Raw genomic sequence first — 24507 nt, 5'->3', positions numbered from 1 at the left:
CCATTAGGAAGTTATTTGCAGCAGGAATCCCGAAATGCCAGTGGTCAGATCTTAAGGGACATTTTGGAGGAAGGCCACCTTCAGGAGTCATGTCCTGTGTCGGCTCCATAACCAGACAATCTAATTAGAACTGGAGGTACCATCTGAAAACAACAGGAACATTTAAACATAAGAGGTGGTGATAGCTGTCTTTTGGGATAGGGAAGGATAGTGTGTGGTCACAACCCTCGTGCCTTTGAAGCTGCTTATGGGAAAATATTGTGGAAAATTCTATGAGGCATTTTCACTCCCTGCTGGCTCTGTTCACAACTAAGGCTTCATCTTCAGCAATAAGGGTTGGGCAACTGCCATCTGAAATCCTATAGATGGTGTTAGCCAAATGCCGTCAATAAGAGTTTTAGTTAACGTAATAGGGTCCTGCTCTCAGGCAAGAGGGAGCGACCAACACATCCTCCATGTGCATATCCCCTTTCCAGGTCCAACAAATAGTCTGCAGTACTCTGAAGTCTGAAAAAGGCTCTAGGCACATTACGTGAGTGTGCAAAACTTGAGCATATGGAGGGAAAGTGAGAGGATATGTACTTTGCCAGAAAGAATAGAAACACAAAAATATTATTCAAATAGAGAGAGACTACAGAATGCTGTAGTACAGAGGAGTCTGTCTATCTTTGCATATGAGACACTAAATGTTTCAATCAAATGAAGTAGCACACAGGAAAGAGATAGACAGCTCAATGGTATGGTGCAAAGACAACAATTCCACTCTCAATATCAGCAAAGCGAAGGAACTGGTCATTGACTGCAGGAAGCAGAGTGGAGGTCACACCCCTGTCTGTATCAATGGTGCTGAGGCGGAGGTGGTTGAGAGCTTCAAGTTATTTGGAGTAAATATCACCAATGATTTATCCTGGTCCATCCACACTGCTGATATAGTCAAAGAAAGCACACCAACACTTGTACGTCCTCAGAAGACTAAGGAAATTCGGCATCTCAGCAATGATTTTTACCAACTTTTATAGATTCACTTATCCGAGGCATCACAATTTGGTTTGCCGCATGTTCTGTCCAAAACCATAAGAAATTGAAGATAGTGGTGAAAACCAGCTTTCCTTTCATTGAATCTGCCTGCAATTGTGCTGCCTCAGAAGAGCAGCCAACATCATCAAAGATGGCACGGTGGCACAGTGGTTAGCACTGCTGCCTCACAGCACCAGGGACCCGGGTTCAATTCCGGCCTCGGGCGACTGTCTGTGTGGAGTTTGCACATTCTCCCCGTGTCTGCATGGGTTTCCTCCGGGTGCTCCGGTTTCCTCCCACAGTCACAAAGATGTGCGGTTCAGGTGAATTGGCCATGCTAAATTGCCCGTAGTGTTAGGTAGGGGGTAAATGTGTGGGTATGGGTGGGTTGCGCTTCGGCGGGTCGGTGTGGACTTGTTGGGCCGAAGGGCCTGTTTCCACACTGTAAGTAATCTAAATCTAATCTAAGTAATCTAAAAAAAACCCCTTCCACCCCAGTTATACACTCTTCCACCAGGAAGAAGATACAAAAGTTTGAAAACACGAACCAACAGATTTAAGAACACCTGCTTCGTTGCTGTTATCAGATTTATGAACCGACCTCTCAAATATTAGATTTGATCTTTCTCTGCACTTTGTAGCTGCAACACTAGATTTTGCATTTTGTTCTATTACCCTGATGTACCTGTGTAAGGTATGATTTGCCTGGTTCGCACTGTATCTCATACACATAACAATAAAAAATCAAGTCAAATCAAATGTTAGCATACAAGTCCAGCAAGTAACTAGAAAAGTCAATGAAAAGTCATTTCATTTCTAAACAAATTAAATATTAATGGAGGGAGCAAACACAGAACATGCTGGAGAAATTCAGCGGAGAAACTCTTCTGAACCCACCATACCAGATTCTAAACATTAACCTTGTTTCTCTCTCCATAGATCTGCTGCCAGACTTGCTCAGTTTCTCCAGCATTGTCTGTGTTTGTTTCAGCTTTCAAGTTTCTGAAGCCTTTATATAAGCATAGGGAAGCCCTGCTACAACAGCATAAGGCATTGATGATTCCGCAGTCAGAGTATTATGTCCTATTTTGGTCTCTTGTTTACTCATTCTTTACCTGTGTCCAAAACTAGTCATCTTCATCATTGGCGGTGCCTTGCAGACAAAGATGACTCTCTTCCACTCTGAGGATGAGTCTGCACATGGCCGTATAGACTAATACAGCTTCCACCGGCTCTACTACACTTGGGGCAGAAGGTGCCCACAGGAATCAATGGCTGGGTGTTGGTGTGGCAGCACTTTCGCTGTTTTCGCTTTTTTTCACCAGTCTTCGGCTTTTTTTCCAGATGTCAAGTCTTCAGGTGCTCAACACCTTCCCGGATGTTTCTCTTCCACTTTGGGCTCCCTTGTATTAGTCATTCCCTGGTGTCTGTGGGAATGCTGCACTTCACCAGTGAGGCCTTAAGGGCATCACTAAAGTCATTCCTCTGTCCACTTGTGACTCATCTACCATTTCAAATCAGGGAATAGAGCACTTTTTTGAGTCTTGTGCCATACAGACAATGTGCTCAGCCCATTGCAGCTATATCAAGGGTGATCAGTGCCTTGATGCTGGGGATGTTGGCCGGGATGAGGGTGCTAATACTGGTGTGTCTTTCTTCCTATTGGATTCACAGGATCTTGCACAGACAGCATTGGTGCTACTGCTCCAAAGCCTTGGGGTGTCTGCTGTAGACTGTCCATATCTCAGAGTCATATAAGAGGACAGGAACCACCACAGCTCTGTAAACCATGATCTGATGTTGTTGTCCTTGAACACATTTAGCCTTTTGGAGGCAGTGCTGGATCTCTTCATCAACAGCTGCTTTGACTGACAGAACACTCCCGAGGTTTTAGAAGTGTCCAACATTCACTAAGGCTTCCCCTTGGACCTTGATGCTGGGCCAAATTGGTGGCGGATCTTCATCTTGCAGATCTTCAGAATGAGATTCATGCTCTCATATGCCTCAGTAAAGATGCTGATGATGGTCTGGAGTACATCCTCTGAGATTGCACATATGCAAGCATCATTCAGATACTGCAAGATCCAGACACTGGTTAGAATGACTTGCGTTTTGACTTGAAAGGGACGGAAGTTGAATAATTTCCCACTGGTTCTGTACACTGTTCTACTCATTATATCATTGGGCATGCTTTTGCTCCCTCAGCATATGTTGACTTATCATCTATGAAACCATAGCATCAAGAAAGGATTTTTGAAGTTCTGAGCAAGGATGCCCCATGTGGTTGCCTGTCACACCACACAATTGCAGAGGAGAGAGAAGGGGCACAAACTGTCTGACCTAATACACACTCACATGATGTCTGACTGCTCCAACCGCAACCAAGGGTCAACATTTGGACTTCAAACAAGCTAAACTCTTGACCAGGATTTTGCACAGCAAAGTACTGAATGAAATTTTCTCTGGTCGCAATGTAGTTCGCTGTCAGGAGTAATCTGCACTACTGGCTCAGTGGAGAATAAAGCAGTAAGGCCAGGCACTTGAGAGAAAGCATAATTAGGGAATTTACACAACGGCTTGTTCACTAGAAGAGCTACTGTCCATCAAGTTGCCCACTATTTTGAGAACTGGCATTTGTCTTTCATTCAAATTGTTAAATAATCTGTAAAATACTTGAGTTTCAGGAAGAATTAAATGTCTTTCTGACATATAGAATGAAGAGAAAATGTTTTAAATATGGTCAGTGACTAATGGTCCAAAAGAAGAGGCCTTGTTCCTGATTAATATTCACTTAAATTCATTTCGTTCTCTGGCCACAGATGCATGATCACCAATATGTTTTTAACAAACACAAACAAAACATGCTGGAGAAGCTCAGCAATTCTGGCAGCATCTGTGGAGAGAGAAACAGTATTAATGTCTTGAGTCAAGTATGCTGAAGTTACCTCCTCCATTTCTAACCCTACGTAATCACATTTGCGAAGGGCACTACCTTGTGTTTTCTATACTTTTACAGTAAGTGGAAACTTGTGGCAGAATTTTCACTCCAATCATCCATGATATTTTAATTAGCTTAATAATATTTGATTCTCATGAAGTACTTGATCAATTTAACAAACTGTTGTGGATGGAAAGAAGAACTTCTTAAATTCAATTAACGATACAATATTCTACTGCCTTACATATCACATCTTGATCCCCATGATACCATCCCTGATGTCTCCTCCATCAACTCCCAACTCCAGAAATGTGTTCATCTCCTGAAATTAAAGGAAAGCAGAAGTGACACAGGGTGGCATCGTGGCTCACAGCGCCAGGGATTCTGATTCAATTTCAACCTCAGGTGACCATCTGTGTGGAGTTTGCACAGTATCCTTGTGTTTGTGTGGGATTCCTCCAGGTGCTCCGGTTTCCTCCCACAATCCAAAGATATGCAGGTTAAATGAATTGGCCATGGTAAATTGCCCAGAAAATTGAGGGATGTGTAGGTTAGGTGCATTTAGTCAGCGGAATAACAACAGAATGGAACTGGGAGGTTATTCTTCCGAGGGTCAGTGTGGACTTGTTGGATCTAATGACCTGTTTCCGCACTGTAGGGATGCTATGAGAAACCCAGCAAGTGTTATCACCTTTGATTTAGTCTAATTTGCCAGTCATTAGTCATACATTGGCCAATAGAGCTAGATATTTATTTCAATAGATACTCATTACCGTTGCTTGCAAAATGAAGATGAAATTTTAAACTGAAACTGGCAAGGAGAAATTAAAATATGTTAAATAGTGCACAAAAATCTGCATTTGTACAATATTTAGCTGACACTGCAAAACTCACACTGAGTTTTAAAGCTCTTTTTATTAAACAAATTTAAAAAAAGCATCAGTCCCTGAGTTTACTCTGAATGAAACAAAAAATATGAAAGACAGCAGCTTAGAAACAACGACGGTCAAAAACTTTTCAGTGTTCTTCACTGCATTGCAGATGCCAGTCAACGAATCACAGGCCTCGTAGACATAGATAATCAGCTTTCGATGCCAAGCCCAGTTCCACTGGCAACCATTATTGGCTCTGTGTAAGTGCCTTAATCTCTTGGCTTGAGCAGAGCAAAATGGTGGCTTGCAAATCAATGGCACTGCAACAATAACAGCACAAAATTGTTTCCATACTTTGCAGAATACAATTTTAAAACCTAAAAAAAATGGTTTGTTGTCCTGCATCTCAAACTACTGCAATCAAATGAAGTTGTTCTGCACTCTCCATCAAAAACACCAGTCTGCACCTTCTGCTTTTTTTCTTGAGTTAAGCTACAATACCAATACTGATCCATTTTCTCATCACAATTTCTCTTCTGGCATAAATCGGAAACCATGCCATCTCCATGAGAAGACACTTGCATAATTCAAAACATTTCTATGCAAGATACAAAATAAATTATCAGAATTATAGGAGAAATTGTTAAAACAAAACAGCATTCATTAAGTTAACGTATTATTTTCTGCCCAGTTAATGAACTTTTGCTTCAACAGATCTCAATTCAGAAAAATTAAGCAACAGGAAAAGCTTTCATGTGCAATCACTTCTGCATGCAGATGTACATGAGGTAGAAGAAAAACAGACAGGTTTCTAAAGAATTAAGTCATGCCATGACATGAGAAGGAAAGTAAAAATTACATATTTTTTGCTTAAATTTTTTCAACTAACTGGAGTGACAGTAAGCGCGGAACATGGAAACAGGACCTGCAGCAATTGGCTGCAACAGCAACCAAACATCCAAGATTTCAAAAACTGATAGCAATGACAACTGATTATGTGAGGGAAGGGAAATAGACTGGGATGGGAGAAAGAGGACAGAGAAGGACAAGTGCCTTATATGGGAACTGTCCCATGGCATATGATCAGGCCAGCAGAAGGTTCTGTTTAAACTAGCCAGATGGACATTTGTTTCCTTGGCTCCAAATTTCCTGTTCCTTTGACATACATAGACCCCCAAGAAGCCAAAAATGGTACATCCAAAAACCATTTGACACAGACAAGAAACAGACTGTTGAAAATGCCGTATGAGCACAAGTGTCCTTTGCAGCATTTATTCCCCTGGAAACTATTTTTAGAATTCTTTTTTTACCAAGTGCCAACAGATTGTACTCATGGGAATATATGAGAACGCTTTATACTTTTATAAAAAGTGGAACTGCAAGAAGCCCTCTCTGTCAATTTCTTTCCACGAATACAGTACAGATAAAAGCTGTAAAAGACTTGAGAATGAAAAATACAGCTTTCAAAGGTTAAAGATGAATTTATTGCAGGATCTTATCAATCCTAGGTTTACTACAGCTCACGACAAAGAGAAATATTTTGTTCAGGAAATTAAAAATGACAATAGATTAATCTTAGTCTGCTTCCATACATATCCTTTGGACCGCAAACTATAGGGGCTGAAGGAAAGGCCAAATCGCAAGGTACTCCGAACTGGCCAGTGTCTAGTCTTTATTATAATCTTCAATTACCCATCTCCTCTCAATGACAGAAAATCAAAACTGGAAACTAGTCCATGTGGGAGAGAAATTGAAATAACTCCGCAGATAAGTATCCTGTCACCAAGTGACACTTAATTAAACATGGAGAGTCCTTAATCCTGATCCATCTCCCTTACACTACTCTCAGATGTCTGCCACTCCTTTTTAGAATCTTATTAAACAATTACAAAAGTGTTGACAAAAACTGTTAACATTTACAACTGTATACAAGAGACATCAATTTTACAAGGGAGACGAGCAACACCCCTCCTGTTTTTATCTGTCAGCCAGAGATCCCTGATTGGACTAGATTAAGAGCCCCAATCAGAGAACTCATATTCTATGAGGTCCACCTGACTGACCTCATTATAATCACTACATCCCTCCCCTCTGGGCCCGGGGACATTGGCTGGTTCTTTTTTTGGCAGCTCCTCCTCGGCTTTTTTAGCACCAGGTCAGTTCCTCCAATTTTGCCTCGGATACATGCTGCATATAATGTACAGTAGCTCATCTCTTGCACCTGATGCATCTCAGAAGAAATCCATTCTCCTCTTCAGATTGCAGAAGGCATCGAGGTGGCAACATCTGTCGTATCCACCTCAGATCCTGAGTTATCTACAAAGCTTGATGGAGGAGCAGAACTCATAAGTTCTAGAACAGTCAGAAAGGCTGCTAAGGAGCCGCACAAGTTTTGCTCCTTTTGCAGCTTTCAAATGGTCCACATGCTTGTTCAGAACTAATCTACCCAAACTTTATATATCACAGGTCCTGACTTCACATTGAATACGCCTCTTATGCATGATTCAGAGTCTTTCCCATGGCTTCAAAACCAAACTTCATCTCTCAGGTAAACTCTCTCGCTTAGCGGAGTCTGTTGGAGCTATCCATAAAGTTGGTCTCATAAACAAATAGGAACCAGGTCAGTTTGGTATTGAATGAACTTGGAGGTAGTTTCTTTCAGCCTGCCTTCAAAGTTTGGATTCATTTTTCTGCCAGAGCTTTGGATGATGAATGGTATGGAGAATAGACTGAAGACCATTCAACTTCAAGAAATATGTACTCAAATTCCCTACAAGGAAACCATGGCCCATTACTGTGACTAAGGCTTCCAGGAGTCAGTGTATTGGAAAGGATGCACATAGTTTTACTATCATCGTTCCCATGTTTGACAAATGAACTCTATACACATCCACCCACTTTGAATGGACATCCATAGTGACTAAGAACATTGAGCTCATGAAAGGACATTCATAGCCAATGTTTAACTGTGTCCTGGATTTACCCGGCCATTCCCATGAATGTGGAGGAGCTGCTTGTGTCCTGGTTGGCAATCTGGACACTGGCCCACCAACGTAACGATGTCTACATCCAATCCTGGCCACCAGACATAACTTCTCACCAACATCATCACTTTGGAAATTCCTGGATGGCCCTGGTGGAATTCAGCCAGCACTCTTGCTCCCCGTAATAATATACTGTCCTCTACTGTGATTGGGTCTCTCTAGGTCCAAAAAGGTTTCAATTCTGGTTGGGGCAACATTTTGGTTTCCCCTATCACTACCAGCTGTTTCAGTTTTGGACACAAAAAGATCCTCTCCTGGCAGAGTTTGATATTGTCAGCTGTGACTGGAAGCATGTCCAGAAAATTTAAAGCCATTACAGACTCTTCCAGTCATGTACCACTGGCAGCATATCTGCCAGTGGGAAGTGACTCAATGCATCCACATTTGCTACTTGGCCTCCTGGATGGTGTTACAACTTCTAATTATTTGCACATAGAATTAGAGCCCACTGCTGAATTTAGCCTGAAGTTATGGGTGGCTCTGCCTTGTCCTTTTTAAAAAGCAACATCCATTAATAATACAAATTTATGTCCATAAAGGTATTGGTGGAACTTTCTGACTTCAAATCTAACAACCAAACCCTCCTTCTCTATTTGACTGTATTTGCGCTCCGCATTGGCTAAAGTCCTTAATGCACACACTATTGAGCATTCCTCTCCATTGGGCCACCTATGAACCATTGCTACCCTGACGCTGTATGAGGACACATGCCATGTCAATACCAGATCTCACACGGCAGCACTTTGTGCCAACACCTTAGACAATGACAGCGGTTTCTTCACTTCCCTGAAAGCTATAGCTTGGTCTGTGACCATTTCTAAGGCTGAGCCTTTTTTAACAGCTGAGGCAAAGGTGCCAGGATGGAGGTCAGGTTACACGTGAAGTTTCCATAATAATTCACCAGCCTAAGGAAAGACCTAAGCTTCAGTCCGGGGCAACTTTGATCACCCTCACCTTATCTCCCAACAGCGGTAAGCCGGTCTTGTCAAAACTGTAGTCCATTTGGGATGGCTGGAACACAATTATTCCCTTCAAAGGCATATGCTCACCAGGGACAAATGTCTAAGGACTATGTCCAAGTTCTCTAAGTGCTCTTTATCGGCCTTCCCTTATAATCAGTACATCATCTAGATAAATGGTGACCGGGATAAACTTTGCAAAATGTTCTCCATTGTCCACTGAAAAACTGCACAGGCTGACTATATCGCAAATAACAGTCTTGTTTCTCGGTTAAAACTCTTATGGACATAAATTGTAGCATACTTCTGGGAATCCTCATTTAACCACAATTGTAAATATCATGACTCCATCATCAGAGTCTAGATTAGAGTGGTGCTGGAAAAGCACAGCAGGTCAGGCAGCTTCCAAGGAGCAGGAAAATTGACGTTTCGAGCAAAAGCCCTTCATCAGGAATGACTCCATCACCAGCTGCCTGAAGGACAACTCCTCCACCAATTTTGCATATAAATCATCAATGCAAGTGATTGGGTATTTATCCATCTGCAAAAAGCTGTTTAAATCCACACAATGGCGAACTGACATGCTGGGTTTCACAATTGTTATGACCAGAACTACCCATTCCACAAACAGTACTGGTTTGAGAATTCCTTCACTTTCCAGCCATTTTCTAATCAAAAAGTGTTGAGCCAATCTAGGTGACTCTTTCCCAACCAATTTTGCACCATAAACTAGGGCATGCACATTTTACTATAATCAGTGGTAATTGAACTAGCCGCTTTGCACAGACACTAGAACCGAACCTTAATCTGTCAAGGTTCCCTGGTATAGGTTCTTAGTCTAGACAAAGTCTTGTGCAAACATAAGAGTTGTAGTCCACAGCGAACTTTGTTAAAGACTGGTTTCGTGATCAGTGAAATGGCCGGTATTGATCTCCATGAAAACAAGGTGACCAATTAATCAGATAGTTACTTTGATTGGGTCTGACTTGTAAGTTGCTGAGCAATTTAACTATTCCAAACCAGATGCAAGTGGACTTTCCAGTGAGCGCACTCTTCTGGATACCAGCCTCTTTTACTTTATTTAGATCTAGTGAGACTTTTGCCATCTCAAGTCCACATACCAGCAGCAAGTACAATGGCTTTCTGGCCTGGATCCTGTAGAAAGTTTCAAGCATTTGGCCGAGGCTTGGCTTTGTTTTGGTGTATTGCTGTGGATTGACCTAGAGTCCCTCTGTTCAAAATATATTCCTCAGTGAGGCTACGCAATTGTCTTGATTAATTTTGTGTGCTCAGTCGGATGGGCAAGGGTGTCCACTTCCATTTGGAATACCCTCCAACTCATATGCTCAACTTGTAGCATTTTCCAATGGTAAAACCAATTGTAATGTGTGTTTGAAGTCCAGGTAGGCTTCAGGTGTTAGGCCCTTTTGCGCCTAATCATTAATCCAAAATACCAAATAGTCTCTCAGCATCTTACTCAATGTTAAACAAAGTCACATGCCTCTGCCAGTCATCTTAACCCAGTCAAAAATACAGGATTTCCCAATTTCTCACATTGCCAAGTAAAAGTGATAGCCATTCAGAAATTTCAGGAGAGTGTAATTATCCTTAACTAAATCTGACAATTTTTGAAAGTTTTAGTATCTGGTGTCTCAAAGAGTGTTAAGTTCTGAATAACTGAAAAAGCTGCAGGTCCACAAGCTGTCAGAGTTACTCATTGGTTTTCATCTCTTTCAATGTCATTTTCCCAGAAAAAAAAATGACACATTCATTCCACATACTGGGACAGTCTTCGATGGGCGGATCAGATCAGTCAAGTTTCCTAAATAACAACATGATGCCAGAAATGCTTACCACAACTCAAAGATGACTTCTGCAAATGAATTTCTTCAGGAGCATGCTTTTCTCTTGTTGCCGCTGAATTAATTTCAGAGAGGTTGATATTCAGTCACCAAAGTCACTCTTTAACTACACATGGGAAGTCCTTGAAACTGATCCAGCGCCCTCAGAGCCAGCTCTCAAAAGTGAACACTCATGTTTTTTAGTTATAAGCCAGGGCTCTCTGATTGAGCCAGATTAACAGCCCCAATCAGAGAATGCATATTCTATGATGTTCACCTAGCTGATCTCTTTACAATCACGACAGTAATGAAGGAAATTACGGAGATACAGGAAAAAGATAGTTTCCTCTGTTTATTAAGAGAGAAGTGATGGGATAAGAATGTTAAGAGTACAGTCTACAATAAGGGGTAAGCCATTCAGGACTGAGATGTGGAAGAACTTCAAGACTTAGGGAGTTGTGAACCTGTGGAATTCTCTACCACAGAAAGCTGCTGGGGCCAGTTCATTAATTAGATCAAAAGGAAGCTGGACTTGGCCCTTGTGGCTAAAAGGATGGCAGGAATGAGATACTGAAATTGCATGATCAGCCCTGATCATACTGAATGGTGGTGCAGATTCGAAAGAATGAATGGCCGACTCCAACATTTTTTTCCATGCTTCTATGTTTGGAACAGTGGGATGGTTGTTGACAGTCTTTTCCTTCATTTCCCAAATACCACGCAGGTCATGTGACAGCTTCAACATTGATCCTTCCCCATTGACAAAGACACTGACTATAGAAAAGATCCAGAAGTAAGCCCCTTTCTGCAATGCAAACCCACTTTTATCAAATGGAAAGAAGAGAGTTGTATGCCGCAGTTCAAGAACACATGTGGCCTGACAGGTGCAACAGGAAACACTTCAGCAACATTCCTTTCTTTTCATCAAAATCCAGGTTCTGTGCCACCAAGTGACTTTACAAATGAGTGGTTTCTTCTTACATCAAGGAAATCCAGAAGCAACAAGAGGAAGTCATGTACAATAGACAGAATTCACAATTTCAGCCAATCCCTTACATCTCCCTGCAATTAGTTAAAGATGATATTGGAATGGGTCAGGTATCCCAGCTAGAAATATTTCCCGTACTGGGAAATAAGAAATGTAAAAGAAAAAACGGAATTTTGAAAGGGCACTTAAAATAGTTCAAATCTAAGTTCTGTTGAAAAAGGAAGCTTTCTGCAATTTTTGCATAATCTTAAAAGCATCATGCGATGTTATTGGTTAAAAGGTCATATTTATTTTGTACTATGCAGAATGTTTCATTATTGACTTTTTAAAGATGAAATTAAGATTCAACTTCCAGCTGCAGCCCCAGAGGGGAAAGAAAAGGTCCCTTACAAATAGGCTGTCAGTCAATTGCTCAAATTAAAATCTATGCAAGTATCATATTTAGTTTACAGCTATTTTCAAAAGATGAATGTTTCTGAAATCACATGGCGTATGTAAATTTTAGTATCCTGCATTCACAAGACTATCTTACATCAAAAATCTGATGACATTTTCCATCTAAACATAATACTGACAACATGGTTTGATCAGGACCAATTGAATATTTTGTTCGATGTGATTGTAACGCAATTTCAATATAATAGATTAGAATAGTGAATACATTTTTTTCTGAATTAAACCTTAAAAATTAGGTGCAGGTCTCTGGCCCTCTTACAATGAGCATGCCAGTAAACATGCCGCCTTACCTTGTTCCTGAGCGTAGTAAGCCAAAAACAAATCAAGCTCTTTCACCGATACAGTTATGTGATGGGGCTGAACACAGAGTAGTGGATTGGCGCACTGTGGGGATTTGACAAGACGCTCTCCATCAGTACTTTCCAATGGGATGCCTTTAAACAGGATCACCATTACTAGATCCAAACGCCACACCTTGTCAGCTTGCCGTAGACAATCGATTCTTCGCATCTTGCCTTTCTGATCAGGGTTGGACAGGACACAGCAAGAGTGCTTCTTGCCTGTAACAGTGAGCACAAAATCCTCCCGGTACTCCTGCCGGATGTCCTTGCGGAGTTTCGCAAGTAACCTTGATGCCCACTTTTGCTTGATTTCTGGTTTCTCACTCAGCAGCTCATCTTTTACTGCTCTTTCTTCATCCTTAGACATTCGTTTCTCGTGCTTCTTGAAGTATTTACGTTTTCGGGCTTGTAAATTGAACCAGGTATATGCAATTGCACGAACATGTGGAAGAAGTGCTTCAATAAATGGATGGAATTCATCCTTTAATACAAAAGGCAGAAGAATAACAGAAAGAAGTCAGCAATTGTAACAATTTTATTTTGATCACAATTACATTAAGAGAAACTTGAAAAGCTAAACATCTAAATAAGGTTGCACATTTGACTTTGGTTCTTTTTAATTTCCTATTAAATTACATTTCCTATGTTTAATAATATCCAACTAGTACATTTAATTGGATGGGAATATGGTGCTCAATCATAGTGCTTGAGAAAAGCAAAGAAAAGCTATTTTAAACAAGTAGCCAAAAAAGGGTGACCAGTATCAGTTAGACTTGTGAGCAGAACAGTGAATGTAACAATATGTTTTCCTCCTCACACTGTAGATAATTGCCAGCTAAATCCTATGATTTCAGTTTACCTATAGTTTTCACTTTTGAGGATCCTCTCAAGAAATTACAGAAGAAAACAGTGCATGTTCCAATAGATTCAATGTCAGTTCTCATCAAACCTTCTGATATTCCTGAACTGCAGTCCCAGCTCAGTTACTAACCCCAGTTAGTATTCAGCAGGGGCCAAGATGGGCATTGGGTGGGTGGAGGTGGGAGTGCGGAGAGGGGTGGGTGTTGTTATCCTATTGTTGAAAATGTAAGATGGTTAGGAACGTCAGAATTAAAGAAGTCAAATAAACATTTCTACCAGATGCCTTAATTCCTCTGTCAATTTCTGCTTTGCTTTCTACTTTGTAGTTTTTTAGGGAACAGAACAAACATGCTCAAAGTGCCATTACACAGCAGGCTAGGAAGCCCCATAATGCCACTTAATTTACTATAATGATCACGCACAGTGATTACTCTAAAACATTTTAAAATATGGACTTCAACCTGGAAATGTGTGAAGTGATTGTTTTTGTAAGGTTGAATTTGAATGCAGATTACAGGGTTAAGGGTAGGGTTCTTGGCAGTATAGAGGAACAGAGGGATCTTGAGGTACACTTCCAAGTTAAGAAGGTGTATGGTGTGTTGACTTTCATTAGGAGGGGGATTGAGTTTTAAGAGCTGTGAGGTTATGCTGCAGCTCTATAAAGTCCTGTTTAGACAACACTTGGAATATTGTGTTCAGTTCTAGTTGATTCGTTATAGGAAGCTTTAGAGAGGGTGCAGAGGATGCTGCCTGGACTGGATGGCATGTCTTATGAAGAAAGGTGGAGAGAGCAATGGCTTTTCTCATTGGTGTGAACGAAGATAAGAAGTAACTTGATAGAGGTGTACAAGACGATGAGAGGCATAGACAGAGTGAGTAGCTAGTGACATTTTCAGCAGAAATGGCTGTAAGGAAAGGGCATAATATCAGGATGATTGGAGGAAGGTTTAGGGGAGATGTCGGAGGTAGGTTCTTTACACAGAGTGTGGTGGGTGCGTGGAATGCACTGTTGGCAATCATACTAGAGTCAGATACATTAGGGACAATGAAGCGTATCTTGGATAGGCACATAGAAGATAATACAATGAAGGGTATGTAGATTAGTCTGATCTTAGAGTAGGATAAAATGCCGGCATAACATCAAGTGCTGAAGGCCTGCACTGTGCTATATTGTTCTTTGTTCTATGTTCTATATAGCTGATGCTGGACAATGAAAATGATAACTTGGCGTGCAACTAATTGGGAGGCGATAGACTAGTGGTATTCTCACTGGACTGTTAATCCAGAGAGCCAAGTAACATTCTGTAAATCTGGGTTCAAAGTCTGGCATGGTAGATGGTGGAATTGAAATTCAATAAAAATCTAAAACTAAGAATCCAATTATGACCATGACACCATTGTTGAACCTTGGGAAAAATCCATCTGGTTATTAATGTCCTCTTGGGAGGGAAACTGCCATGCTTACCTGGTCTGGCCAGCATGTGACTCCAGACCCACAGCAATTCGGTTGATCCTTAACTGTCCTCTGGGCAACTGGGGATGGGCAAAACATGCTAGCCTAGCCAGCAAAGCTGTGAAGCTTAAATTCTTTGTTTTACTTGATTATTTATATTTTAACAAATTAAAGCTAAAGATCAGGTCAGAACATTCTTGACTCGAAATCATCTTCATCAGGAACAGGTTAACGCTTCCATAGATTCAATGGACAATTAAATTTCAGCAAAAATATAAAATTCCTGTCCTATTCCACAACATTTTGTGTTACATTATTTTACTCTTTTTTTTCCCTAAAATTTAATCCAATAAAGTAGTTTGTTGCATAAATGGAATATATATGTACAAATTGAGAATTTGATTGTTATATGTCATCTTTCTTCAAGGCAGGAAACTAAAATCAAAATAAAAATTTATCATGATCTTGGTGGTTTTGTATAAAATAAGAAGACAATAAAGAGTTAAGCCACAAATTTCTTTTTGCATGAATAGCAGCTCTGTTCTGGGTAACCACAGCCTGGCCAAAATGCTTCAGCTCCTCTCCTGTACTCCTATTGTTTGCTTTTCTAACTATCCATTTACAGGGGCATTTTGGTTTCAAATCAGGTGCATAAAAAAAAAGAGTAAAGTTGTTTTTTTCTAATATTTCATGCACCTAGAACAGCAATGAACAATTTAGCTCAGCCACTTTAAAAAAATTGTTTTCACAATGCTTACCAATTGCAGGCCTACAACAATCTGCAACTGATAATCCGAGCTGTAAACATTAAGGAGTTTCAAAAATGTCTTGAGCTACAAAAACAAGATTTTGTACTACTCACTAATTTTCAACTCCACCACCGCCCTCCATTCCAGCATTTATTTCAACTTCAGTCATTCAAAATGCAATTTATCATGTTGGTTTAGTGTGCGCAGAAATAAATTAGAACCACTTCACTTAACCTTTGCACACTGTTCTCTATGTAAAGTGCTTAAGAAGCCACTTGCAATCCTAATTCTTCATATAACATACAAACCAGTTCAAGAAAATTCCTCCTTGCTTTTCTAACGGTTTAAGTGGAGCTTTATCTTTATTGACAGATGGCTAAATTTTTTTAAGAATTATGAAAAATTTACAATAATAACTTAAAATAATAGCATATTTATTATGACTTTAGAGATCCTGTTAATTTTTTAACATTTAATTAATAAATGTTATCGGTCTTTTCAATAATAAGACCACACATTTGCCATATATAAGAGGTCCCATATTATTCCCCATATCACAAGTAAATACATTTATGGCACTGCATTCAATTATTGTAACAATACTACTTTTTACCCTTCTCTCCAACTCTCAGAAACATCAAGAAATACAAAGTTGCATATTTACATTGCTCTCCAAAAACAATGCATTTTTTTCTGCAAGTTAATACCTCAAAAAAATTAAAACTTACTTGAAATAACTCACGAGCATTCAACTGAAAAATATTGGCTCCAAAATAAAAGAATGCAAGTATCATTTTTGCTCTCATTTAAAATGACAGACTTTGAATTGGCACGGATTTTAATTTCAAGCCAAGGCAATCTTGCGACAAGCTTTCTTGCCATGCCAGTGGTGTTGCTTTTAGACAGCCAAAGTGAAGACAATGTAACTGAACTCAAGTTATTTTGTTTGGTAGATTGCCATGGACAACCAAAGCTGTACAGAAATGCACTTAAAACTATAAACTGATCATTTTAAACTAAACATGCACACTTGTGCAGGATTTACAAATTCCTTAAAAGCGCTTTAAGCAATTGCTATCTGCCACCATTGCCAACATCAAAAATGAAATATTTTCTTTCCCATCATTTTAATCAACTAATTTCTTTTAAAAATAAGCATTTCTGCTTCTCTATCGAGACATTTTTCATGTTTCTCTAAGATAGTATTTACATTTTAAGATGCCAAATCACTGTGAATAAGAAACTGGGTCTGAGCACATATACATTTACCCTTGCCATAATAGCAGCTTGGATAAAAATGTTCAAACATGTTTATAGTTCTTAAAATTAAATTGATCTAAACCAAAACTTTGTAGTTTTTGGTTCAAGGCCTGATTTTTTTTTAAATAAAGCATAATTGTTCACTCTGGTCTGTAAGTAGAATGTTGCAAGGTTTTCCGACTGGCTAAAGCTAAATCGTAGCTTTTTCTACATATATAGCTCAAACAATTCACTAGATACCGAGTAAATGAGTAGACCAATCACATACAAGAACATTGATTTATAACTTTGCTTCAGTATCAATATTTTGTTAACAAGCTGTAGCATTGTCACAAAAATCTTCAAACTGACATGCCATATCTGACAACCATGTATATTTTGATATTAAACAAAAATTGATCATTATTCCCTCCACTTTTACCCAACGTGTCGCTAAGCATGCGAAGACGTAAGTGACGATATTTTACAAGTAGTCCTTTAAAAGATTTTGTTGAAACTACAATTATGTATGGTTAATTTACATTGTATCATCAATTGCTTCTCTTTCAATTGACATTCATGGAATACCAAAGAAAACACAGGAAGGCAGCTTTAAATTATTACATAAATGTAAAGCAATATTAGTGCATAAATAATCCACAAAAATGTGCTCTTAAATTTCAAATTGATTTTTTTTACTGCAATCAGTCTCATGAATAGAATATGAACAAAATGTCCAATGTCTTCAGTAGTTGCAAAATTGATCATTATAATTCTAAAATCCTTCAACTTCATATTTCTGTTTATTTCAATGATAGTCATGTCAAAGGTTATCCCCTTTGCCCCTGAAGTAATTCAAATTTAATTTCTTTGAGCAGTCACATCTTATAGAAAACAAACCAATCTCAGTTAATCTCATCCGTACGCCAAACAAAACAGAATGTGGGAAACAAAAAGTATTAGCAAAACAAATGTATGACTTCCCAATTATGAAAACCACATAATTTTGCCTTCTTTGTGCCCAATTCACACATTAATATAGCTTTGTGTTCACTTGTTCTCAGTTAAAAGGGTACTGCATTTACTTTTCTGAATAAGGACTCACAAATCAAACGGACGCATTTGTGTTGTGTAAACAAGCTAGCCATACTTTATTTGAACAGTTCTGGAATTAAAAACACTACCATATCTGTGAAGTTTGTTACAAATATTTTTAACATGTAAACATTGACTGAAAACAAACTCAATAATAATAATTTGGCTAAATAGTTTTGGCTCACCTACTTATTTGGTTGCACTGTTTAATCAATGTCAAAAAAACTCCAGAAATATATATGTCAAAATACAGCAAAGCAAAAAGCATTGTCATTCTCAATAATTAAATGTACAATTTTGAATTGGGAATGTTATTATTAGATGTCCTTTGTCACATAATCTATTTTTTAAAAAATAAATCTACTGCACTTACCACCACTATCTTTAGAGCAAAAATCAATTCATTTTGTTGAGAGGAAGCAGCTGCCACAATTGTCAATCTTTGTTGCCAGCATACTAATATTTATAGCACTACTTGAACAATTTAATAAAATTACAATTTTGATCTTAAACGAATGACACAAATGAATGTTAAAGTTCCAAACTTTTGTTATACCTCATCTTTCAAAATATTTGTGTGGCCTTAAAAACCTTGTTACATATGTAAAAGTTTAATTGTAGCTCATTAATGACTTTTTTAAAAAAATATTCTCTCAGGTGCAAGTTTAACAGCTATTAGTAGTTGAATACATTTCATATACACTCATCGTTTTTTCAAACTATTTTAATAGATTATTGTAGATATAATCACTTCTCTAACCAATTCCAAGTCCCATACCCTGTGCTTTCAATAGGCGATCCGTTTCTTAATCCCCAGATCCAAGAAGGATAAAGAATTTCCAAAGGAACAAAAAATTTTTACTCTAGAGCAAATACTGTTCTGTATTCAATCCCCTCAGAAGTTTAATGTAAAAGAAAGGCAGTCATTAATAAATCATTCAATAAGTGATACTTCTCAACACAAATTGTTAAACATCAATAGAATAATGAAAAAGAAGCAGATGATGAACTTTTAAAAGTAATCCCGTCATGAAGCCCCTTTGCAATATGGGGCATTTTGAACGCAATTTTAAACTGCCTCTCAGTGAGCATGCTAGGTTACTTGCAAAAGTACTAAAACATATATCATGTAATTCTCCTAAGTCCAATGACCCTATATTCATATCTTTATGGACCGTTAATATATAATGACCGGGAATTGCCGTTAAAAACGAAGTAGAAACTTCAGTAAATACACAGAAACGTAGCGAAAATAAACCACTCTTGGTGAGTTAATTTTAACCTGGTAGGGCGACCGATAACTATTTATTCTGTCAATGCTTCATCAGGAATGGCACAATTTTGCAAGAACTCACATGATGGAATTCGTCTTTTTTAAATAATAATAATAAAGGAAGGGAAAGGTCTCAAATAAAAAGTCGAAAATGTAGGTTCGCTGGCAGGTACATTGCTGTAGAATTGGGCTATTTCTATCTAAAGATGTTCCCTGTTGCGACTGCTTTCTTCAGAGTCTGGCCACTTTGGTAAGTGACACATCCCCATCCATTCGCTGCCAGTTTACTCCCGAATCTACAGCAATAGTCAGTTTGACTGCCACTTCTGTCTGTGTATGTGAGTGTGTGAGAGAGAGGGGGGGGGGGGGTGGTGGAGGGTGGAGAGTGGAGAGAGAGAGAAAAGGAGAGATTTTGTTTTTGTTGTTGCTGGTAAAGGACCGGCTCTGCGGCACTCCATAGCTCTTCCTAAGCTGTTCCAGGGGAAAGAAAGAACTCGCCGCGATCCGCAAACACCTTCCACAAACTACCAGAGCAGTTAAAGTAACGTACCACGCACTGCGCCCCCACCCCCAAAAATACACAAATCAATATGTGGTATTAAAAATACAACTACCTGCGTGAGACAAATCGGAGAATACATCATCCCGGTGGTAAAATAAAAACAAAAGACAAGTCAAACCCACGAGCAACTCCAACAGATCTTAGGAGCCTCCGTGTAACGTGTTATCCATTCATATACTTGTCGGATTTCAAAAAAAACTCTCTGATGTGAAGAGTCGCAAAGTCTGTCGGTATTCGCGCCTAAAGATCCGATGGCAAGTTTCCCGAAGCAAAGGGGAGAAAAAAAACCTGGAGTCAAGATTAGTGAATTTTCCAGTGGGATATATATCCTGGATGTGTTTGCAGTCGGTCAAATGGTGCAGCTCAGTAAGCTGCCAGAAGCGAACACCCAATGCTAGACCAGAGCACAAATACCAGGCGAAACTTTCCATTCACCGCAGTTATAAACCTGAGGCTTAAGGAGACAGAGCCTGGCACTGGAATTGATCTGGGATGGGTGGGGGGCTGGCAGTTTAGGAGGAAGGGGAGGGTTCGCCAGGTACAACTGCTGATTTGCTTCTGTCTCCAGTATTTTTTAAACCGGGGAGTAGTTGGGGGGCGGGGAGGGGGATGCGAAATAAAAGTAGCCCCTCGCTCCCTCCTTTACCCCTCAACACCGCTCTGGCAGCCTCAGCGATCGTCTCTAATATTTATTACACAAACTCGATATTCTCCTTTCAGGCACACACATTCCAATCCACCAAGACCCTGAACTTCTCCGCCAGTCCTCCCAGAGAAGGGATGTTCACGTTTTTTTTCTAAAACAACTTGACAAGGCTTTTTTCGCTATTTTACACACAAGCGGAAGACTAGCATTCGCAAAAGAGACAGTCGCATAGTAAATCCCCGGATCGCGGAGCAAGGAAAAGAACACCTTCTCCAGGAACAGGACAGGCCCCTGGATCATTCCATTGAAAACTGGCCAAAAAATCAACTCAGTAGCCCCTGTCACCTATATCCTGACGGCAAACTTTCTGCACTTGCCAGAATTGAGGGGCACAATAAGGCACACATTCAAATTGTGTTGTGTCCAAATATGATCCTCATTGTGCCCCTGCACCAAAAGATTTCAACATGCTTCGGGATAATTAGAGATCACTGGCTAGAATTAATCCCCAAGAACAAACCATTAGTCTTGCGGTGTGGTTTGTGTGCCGCCCTTTAATGCTTTCAGTACGTTCGCAAAGAGTAATGGGTGTTGGGGTCTGCTGAATATGTACTAATAACCTTTTAGTTTGTCCTCACCGGAATGTAATTTAAATTCTGCATTTACACAAATATGTATTTGCGGGCATACTCTAAACAACATGGTAAAATCAGAAATATTTCAGCAGATTTATCCTGGTGATAATTCTACGGGAGGGGGTGGGGGGGTAGGGGTGAGGTGGAACTATGGAGTACTCGCTTTTGCAATGTCTAAGTTAGAGCCATTTTCCCACCGTGACTGTACGTCGAGATAGTTCATATAATTATTTCTTTACGTGTCCAGTTATTTTCTATCTGTTTAAATGTGTTCGGTATTTGCACAAAAATTGTCCGTTATTAATGTTTGCTTTATCGTAGAATTAAGCAACTGTCTTGGAGTTTCAAACTACAAAGTGAATAAAATATTGATCTGGACTTTTTCTTTAGTTTTCTTTTAAATATACGTTTCTTTGCGGTTTGAGGTTATATGTGGAAGGAAAACCCTTCCACATTACACGTGTCAATTTGCAAAGTACAGTTACAGGTATACTTACGGGGGAGTAGACACTTTGAAATCGATCGTGTTGCATTTGGTACCCTTTTTAATTGCTGTAACCCTTTTAAGAGTATTCACTGCAAATTCGAACTAAATTAGTCCATTCACTCTGAAAGCGTTTGCCTTCTTTACTGAGGTTACTTTCACTCCTTAGTTTATAATGGACTTTAACCAGTTTCCAACATTCTCTATCCAGTTCGTCATCAAATCCACAGTGGCGTTGGAAAGGTAACATTTCAACAGTTCTGTGCACTTTTACCTAAAAGAGGTTTAATTATTAACAAAATACATCTAGTAATTTATTTTTTCCACAAAAGTGCACCTGTTCAAATTGTTCAAACTCCAAGGCAGGTTAACAAAAGGCTAAAACCGCTGACAACGCCAATGGTAATATTTATAACCAACATGTTCTCTTTGTGAACCACAGTTCACTGAACTCTCCGCAGTTTTGGTTTGTTGTGGGTTGTGTACTGTTTTCCGATATTAATTGAACAGTGGGCAGGAAAAAGGGGGAAGGAAATCTGCAGCAAAAAGGTCCTGTAGCTCAAGACTCTAATACTCGGCCCTCTCTCTTAGGGGAAGGAGGTTGGGTGTGAAGGATAGTTGCGGAACTTTACAGTATCGGACCATGGCTGAAACTTTTTGACAGGTCGCCGAAATAGGATATGTTGCAGTTTGAAATGTTTTTCAGTCCGCCTTTTGTCCCCTCTCTCTCCCCACCCCCAGATGAATTTTTCTATTGGAGGGCAGGTTCGAAGTGGTTGCTAAAGTGTTGTTTCTGGCAAGAGTGCAGAAGACAAATTTAAGTGCGAAATTGACCTTTCCCGCCCTCCTCCTAAAACTCTTTCTCTTCCTTTAGAACAACTCTCTGCGGTAAATTGCGGTGTGGAGTGAGTTTCATCTCTCTACTCTAACGTTCACTGCAAGGCGAGTGCAGGGACGATGGCCCGAGTGGCCTTCTCTCGAGCTGGAGCAGTTTTGAGAAGACGGCCCCTGACCATTCCGAACACGCCACAGCGGCGTGTGGTGTCAGACAACAGTAATCCTTCCCGCCCTCATCGCCCACCGGTCTATTAATAAAACTATTCCTGTTCACCGCCACTTACTGCACATTTGGTGTTAAAAAGCAAAAGAGAGAATGCGTTTGTGTAAAACAGAGAGGAAAATGACATCAGAAAATTCAAAATGAAAATAGAATGCAAGGCGTAGATATTTTTTCTACTTTTTTTTAAGAAGACCGCAGTGTCTGCTTCCAGCCAACAGAACGTTGCCATCAATCTCAAATTCTTTTGGAGCTGTCGAGCCAAGCCAGAGGAAGAGAGAGGGAGAGAAATCTAAAAAGTCGGGAAACTTGCCAAGCTCAGCGCTTTTTTGGACGCAAGCACCAACCAGGACTGATTCATTGCTAGCTTTACAAACACATCTGATAACAGCGTGACCTACATCAGGGAGAGAAAGGAGGGGGAACTGTAGGTTGCAGACATAAACAATCCAATAGTATCGCCAAAAAATAATCAAATAAATACAAAGTGAAAACAGCATGGAGGGGGGGTAGAAGAGAGAGGAGGAAGGAAACTCGCTGCAGCCAAGACACAACCTGAGGGGAAATTAAAACACAACATGGAAAACACGAGGATATTATTTCTGTAACACATACCATTGCACAATGCTGCAATAAAATATAGTTTGCCTACAACGGTTTAAAAGCTTCACATCTCTCCTTAAGTTCAAACTGCGCACCTTCTGCACAAACTGCGAACAGGCTTTCCCCCCGTGTCTATTCTCTCTCTCAAAGTGGCCTTTTACAAACCGGAAGCGATACCTCGACTTTAAAAAAAACAGCGGCAAAGTCAAAGTCAGGCAGTTTGCCCTTGCGAAGTCTGTTTCTCTGTCTCCCCGCCCACCCTCTCCCTCTGCCGTCCTTATGCTGGAATTCTGCACTTGGCTCTGATTTTGAGTCGGTTCTCCGGGGCTGTGCGGAACTCCAGGAAATCTGTCCCCTCCCCCATCTCTCCCTCTCTGCTCACAAACCTGCCTTTCAGACTGGGCGGGGGCAGGAGTCATTCTTTAATTTTGGAATAATGGTTCTCCTCTCTTTTCTCACACTCCCTCTGCCTTGGCAAATCAGTTCTTATTTTCCAGTTTTCTCATCGTTTCCGTCTTCACTTTATCTGCTCGGATCGCTCTCACTTTTTGTTTAATCTTTGTGAGGTTTATTACTTTTCCTGTCGGTCTTCCCTCTGAGAAGCTATTGTTCTCTAAAGTTTTCCAGTCTCTCTTTTAATTTTTGCCCGCTTTCCAACCTTTCGTTCGTGTGTGAATGTTTTGATTTCTCTCTGTTCGTGTGACACTTTCATTTGACTTTATAATTCCCAATCAAATCAGTGTGCCCTTGCTCATGACTTCCCAACCCTCCCCACTTTGTTCCTTTTGGTGTTCAGACTGTTTAGTGTATTGGGGTGAAGGAACTGTTTGCAGATATGAACAGCAGTTCCCCACGCCCTAACTAACAGCCTTCAGCCGTCGTGCAACGTAGAGGGCGGGCAATATTCCCATAAATCTGCTCGAATGCAGCAAGCAAGCGCCAAGGAGCAGTCAAAAGTTGTAAAACCAGAGCGGAGCTGGGGATTTTTTTCTCTGCAGGATTTGTGCTAAGTCATTCTTAACTGCCCAAAAATGATTGTGCCTGTTATGGAGTTGTCTTGCAATCTAATTTGTTCCCACTCACACGTTATTTTCTCGCTATTGTGTACAGCAACACAAAAAAAAGCTGAACGCCGAACTTGCAAATTTCTACTTCCAAAATCATTAGCAGCCAGTTTTAACCAAGTGTGCATTGAATCTATTTTCTACTTAAAATTGAAATACCTATCTCGAGTATATATGCGATGCGCTTAGTATTTATATTAGTCTTCACAATCCAGAAGAAAACAGTTTGGTAAAAGTCACTTAAATACATTCAGTGATTGGGAATTCTGTCAAAGCACTTTATAAAAATAAACAATGACAATTGGAGGTCACAATTTGTTTTATTAGCAG

The 24507-nt window shown here is 39.9% G+C and overlaps 1 protein-coding gene across 11 annotated transcripts in view; it reads right to left on the bottom strand.

The window, feature by feature from the left end:
• LOC132824400 (nuclear factor 1 B-type-like) overlaps nucleotides 1-23230 on the bottom strand; it is a 561732-nt gene extending 538502 nt beyond the window's left edge. For 2 of the 11 annotated variants that reach the window (XM_060838899.1, XM_060838832.1), the window contains exons 1-2: nucleotides 21467-21560; nucleotides 12406-12937 (exon numbers count right to left, since the gene is read on the bottom strand). In XM_060838899.1, coding sequence (XP_060694882.1) covers nucleotides 12406-12937; nucleotides 21467-21502 — 568 coding nt within the window. In that variant the 5' untranslated portion in view covers nucleotides 21503-21560. The other 9 variants (XM_060838860.1, XM_060838879.1, XM_060838850.1 and 6 more) reach the window with 8 other exon arrangements.
• Between the last annotated feature and the right edge of the window lie 1277 nt (nucleotides 23231-24507).

This window comes from Hemiscyllium ocellatum, chromosome 2 (genome assembly GCF_020745735.1).
Source record: "Hemiscyllium ocellatum isolate sHemOce1 chromosome 2, sHemOce1.pat.X.cur, whole genome shotgun sequence".
NCBI lineage: Eukaryota > Metazoa > Chordata > Chondrichthyes > Orectolobiformes > Hemiscylliidae > Hemiscyllium > Hemiscyllium ocellatum.
This window is presented reverse-complemented; position numbering and strand designations above follow the sequence as displayed.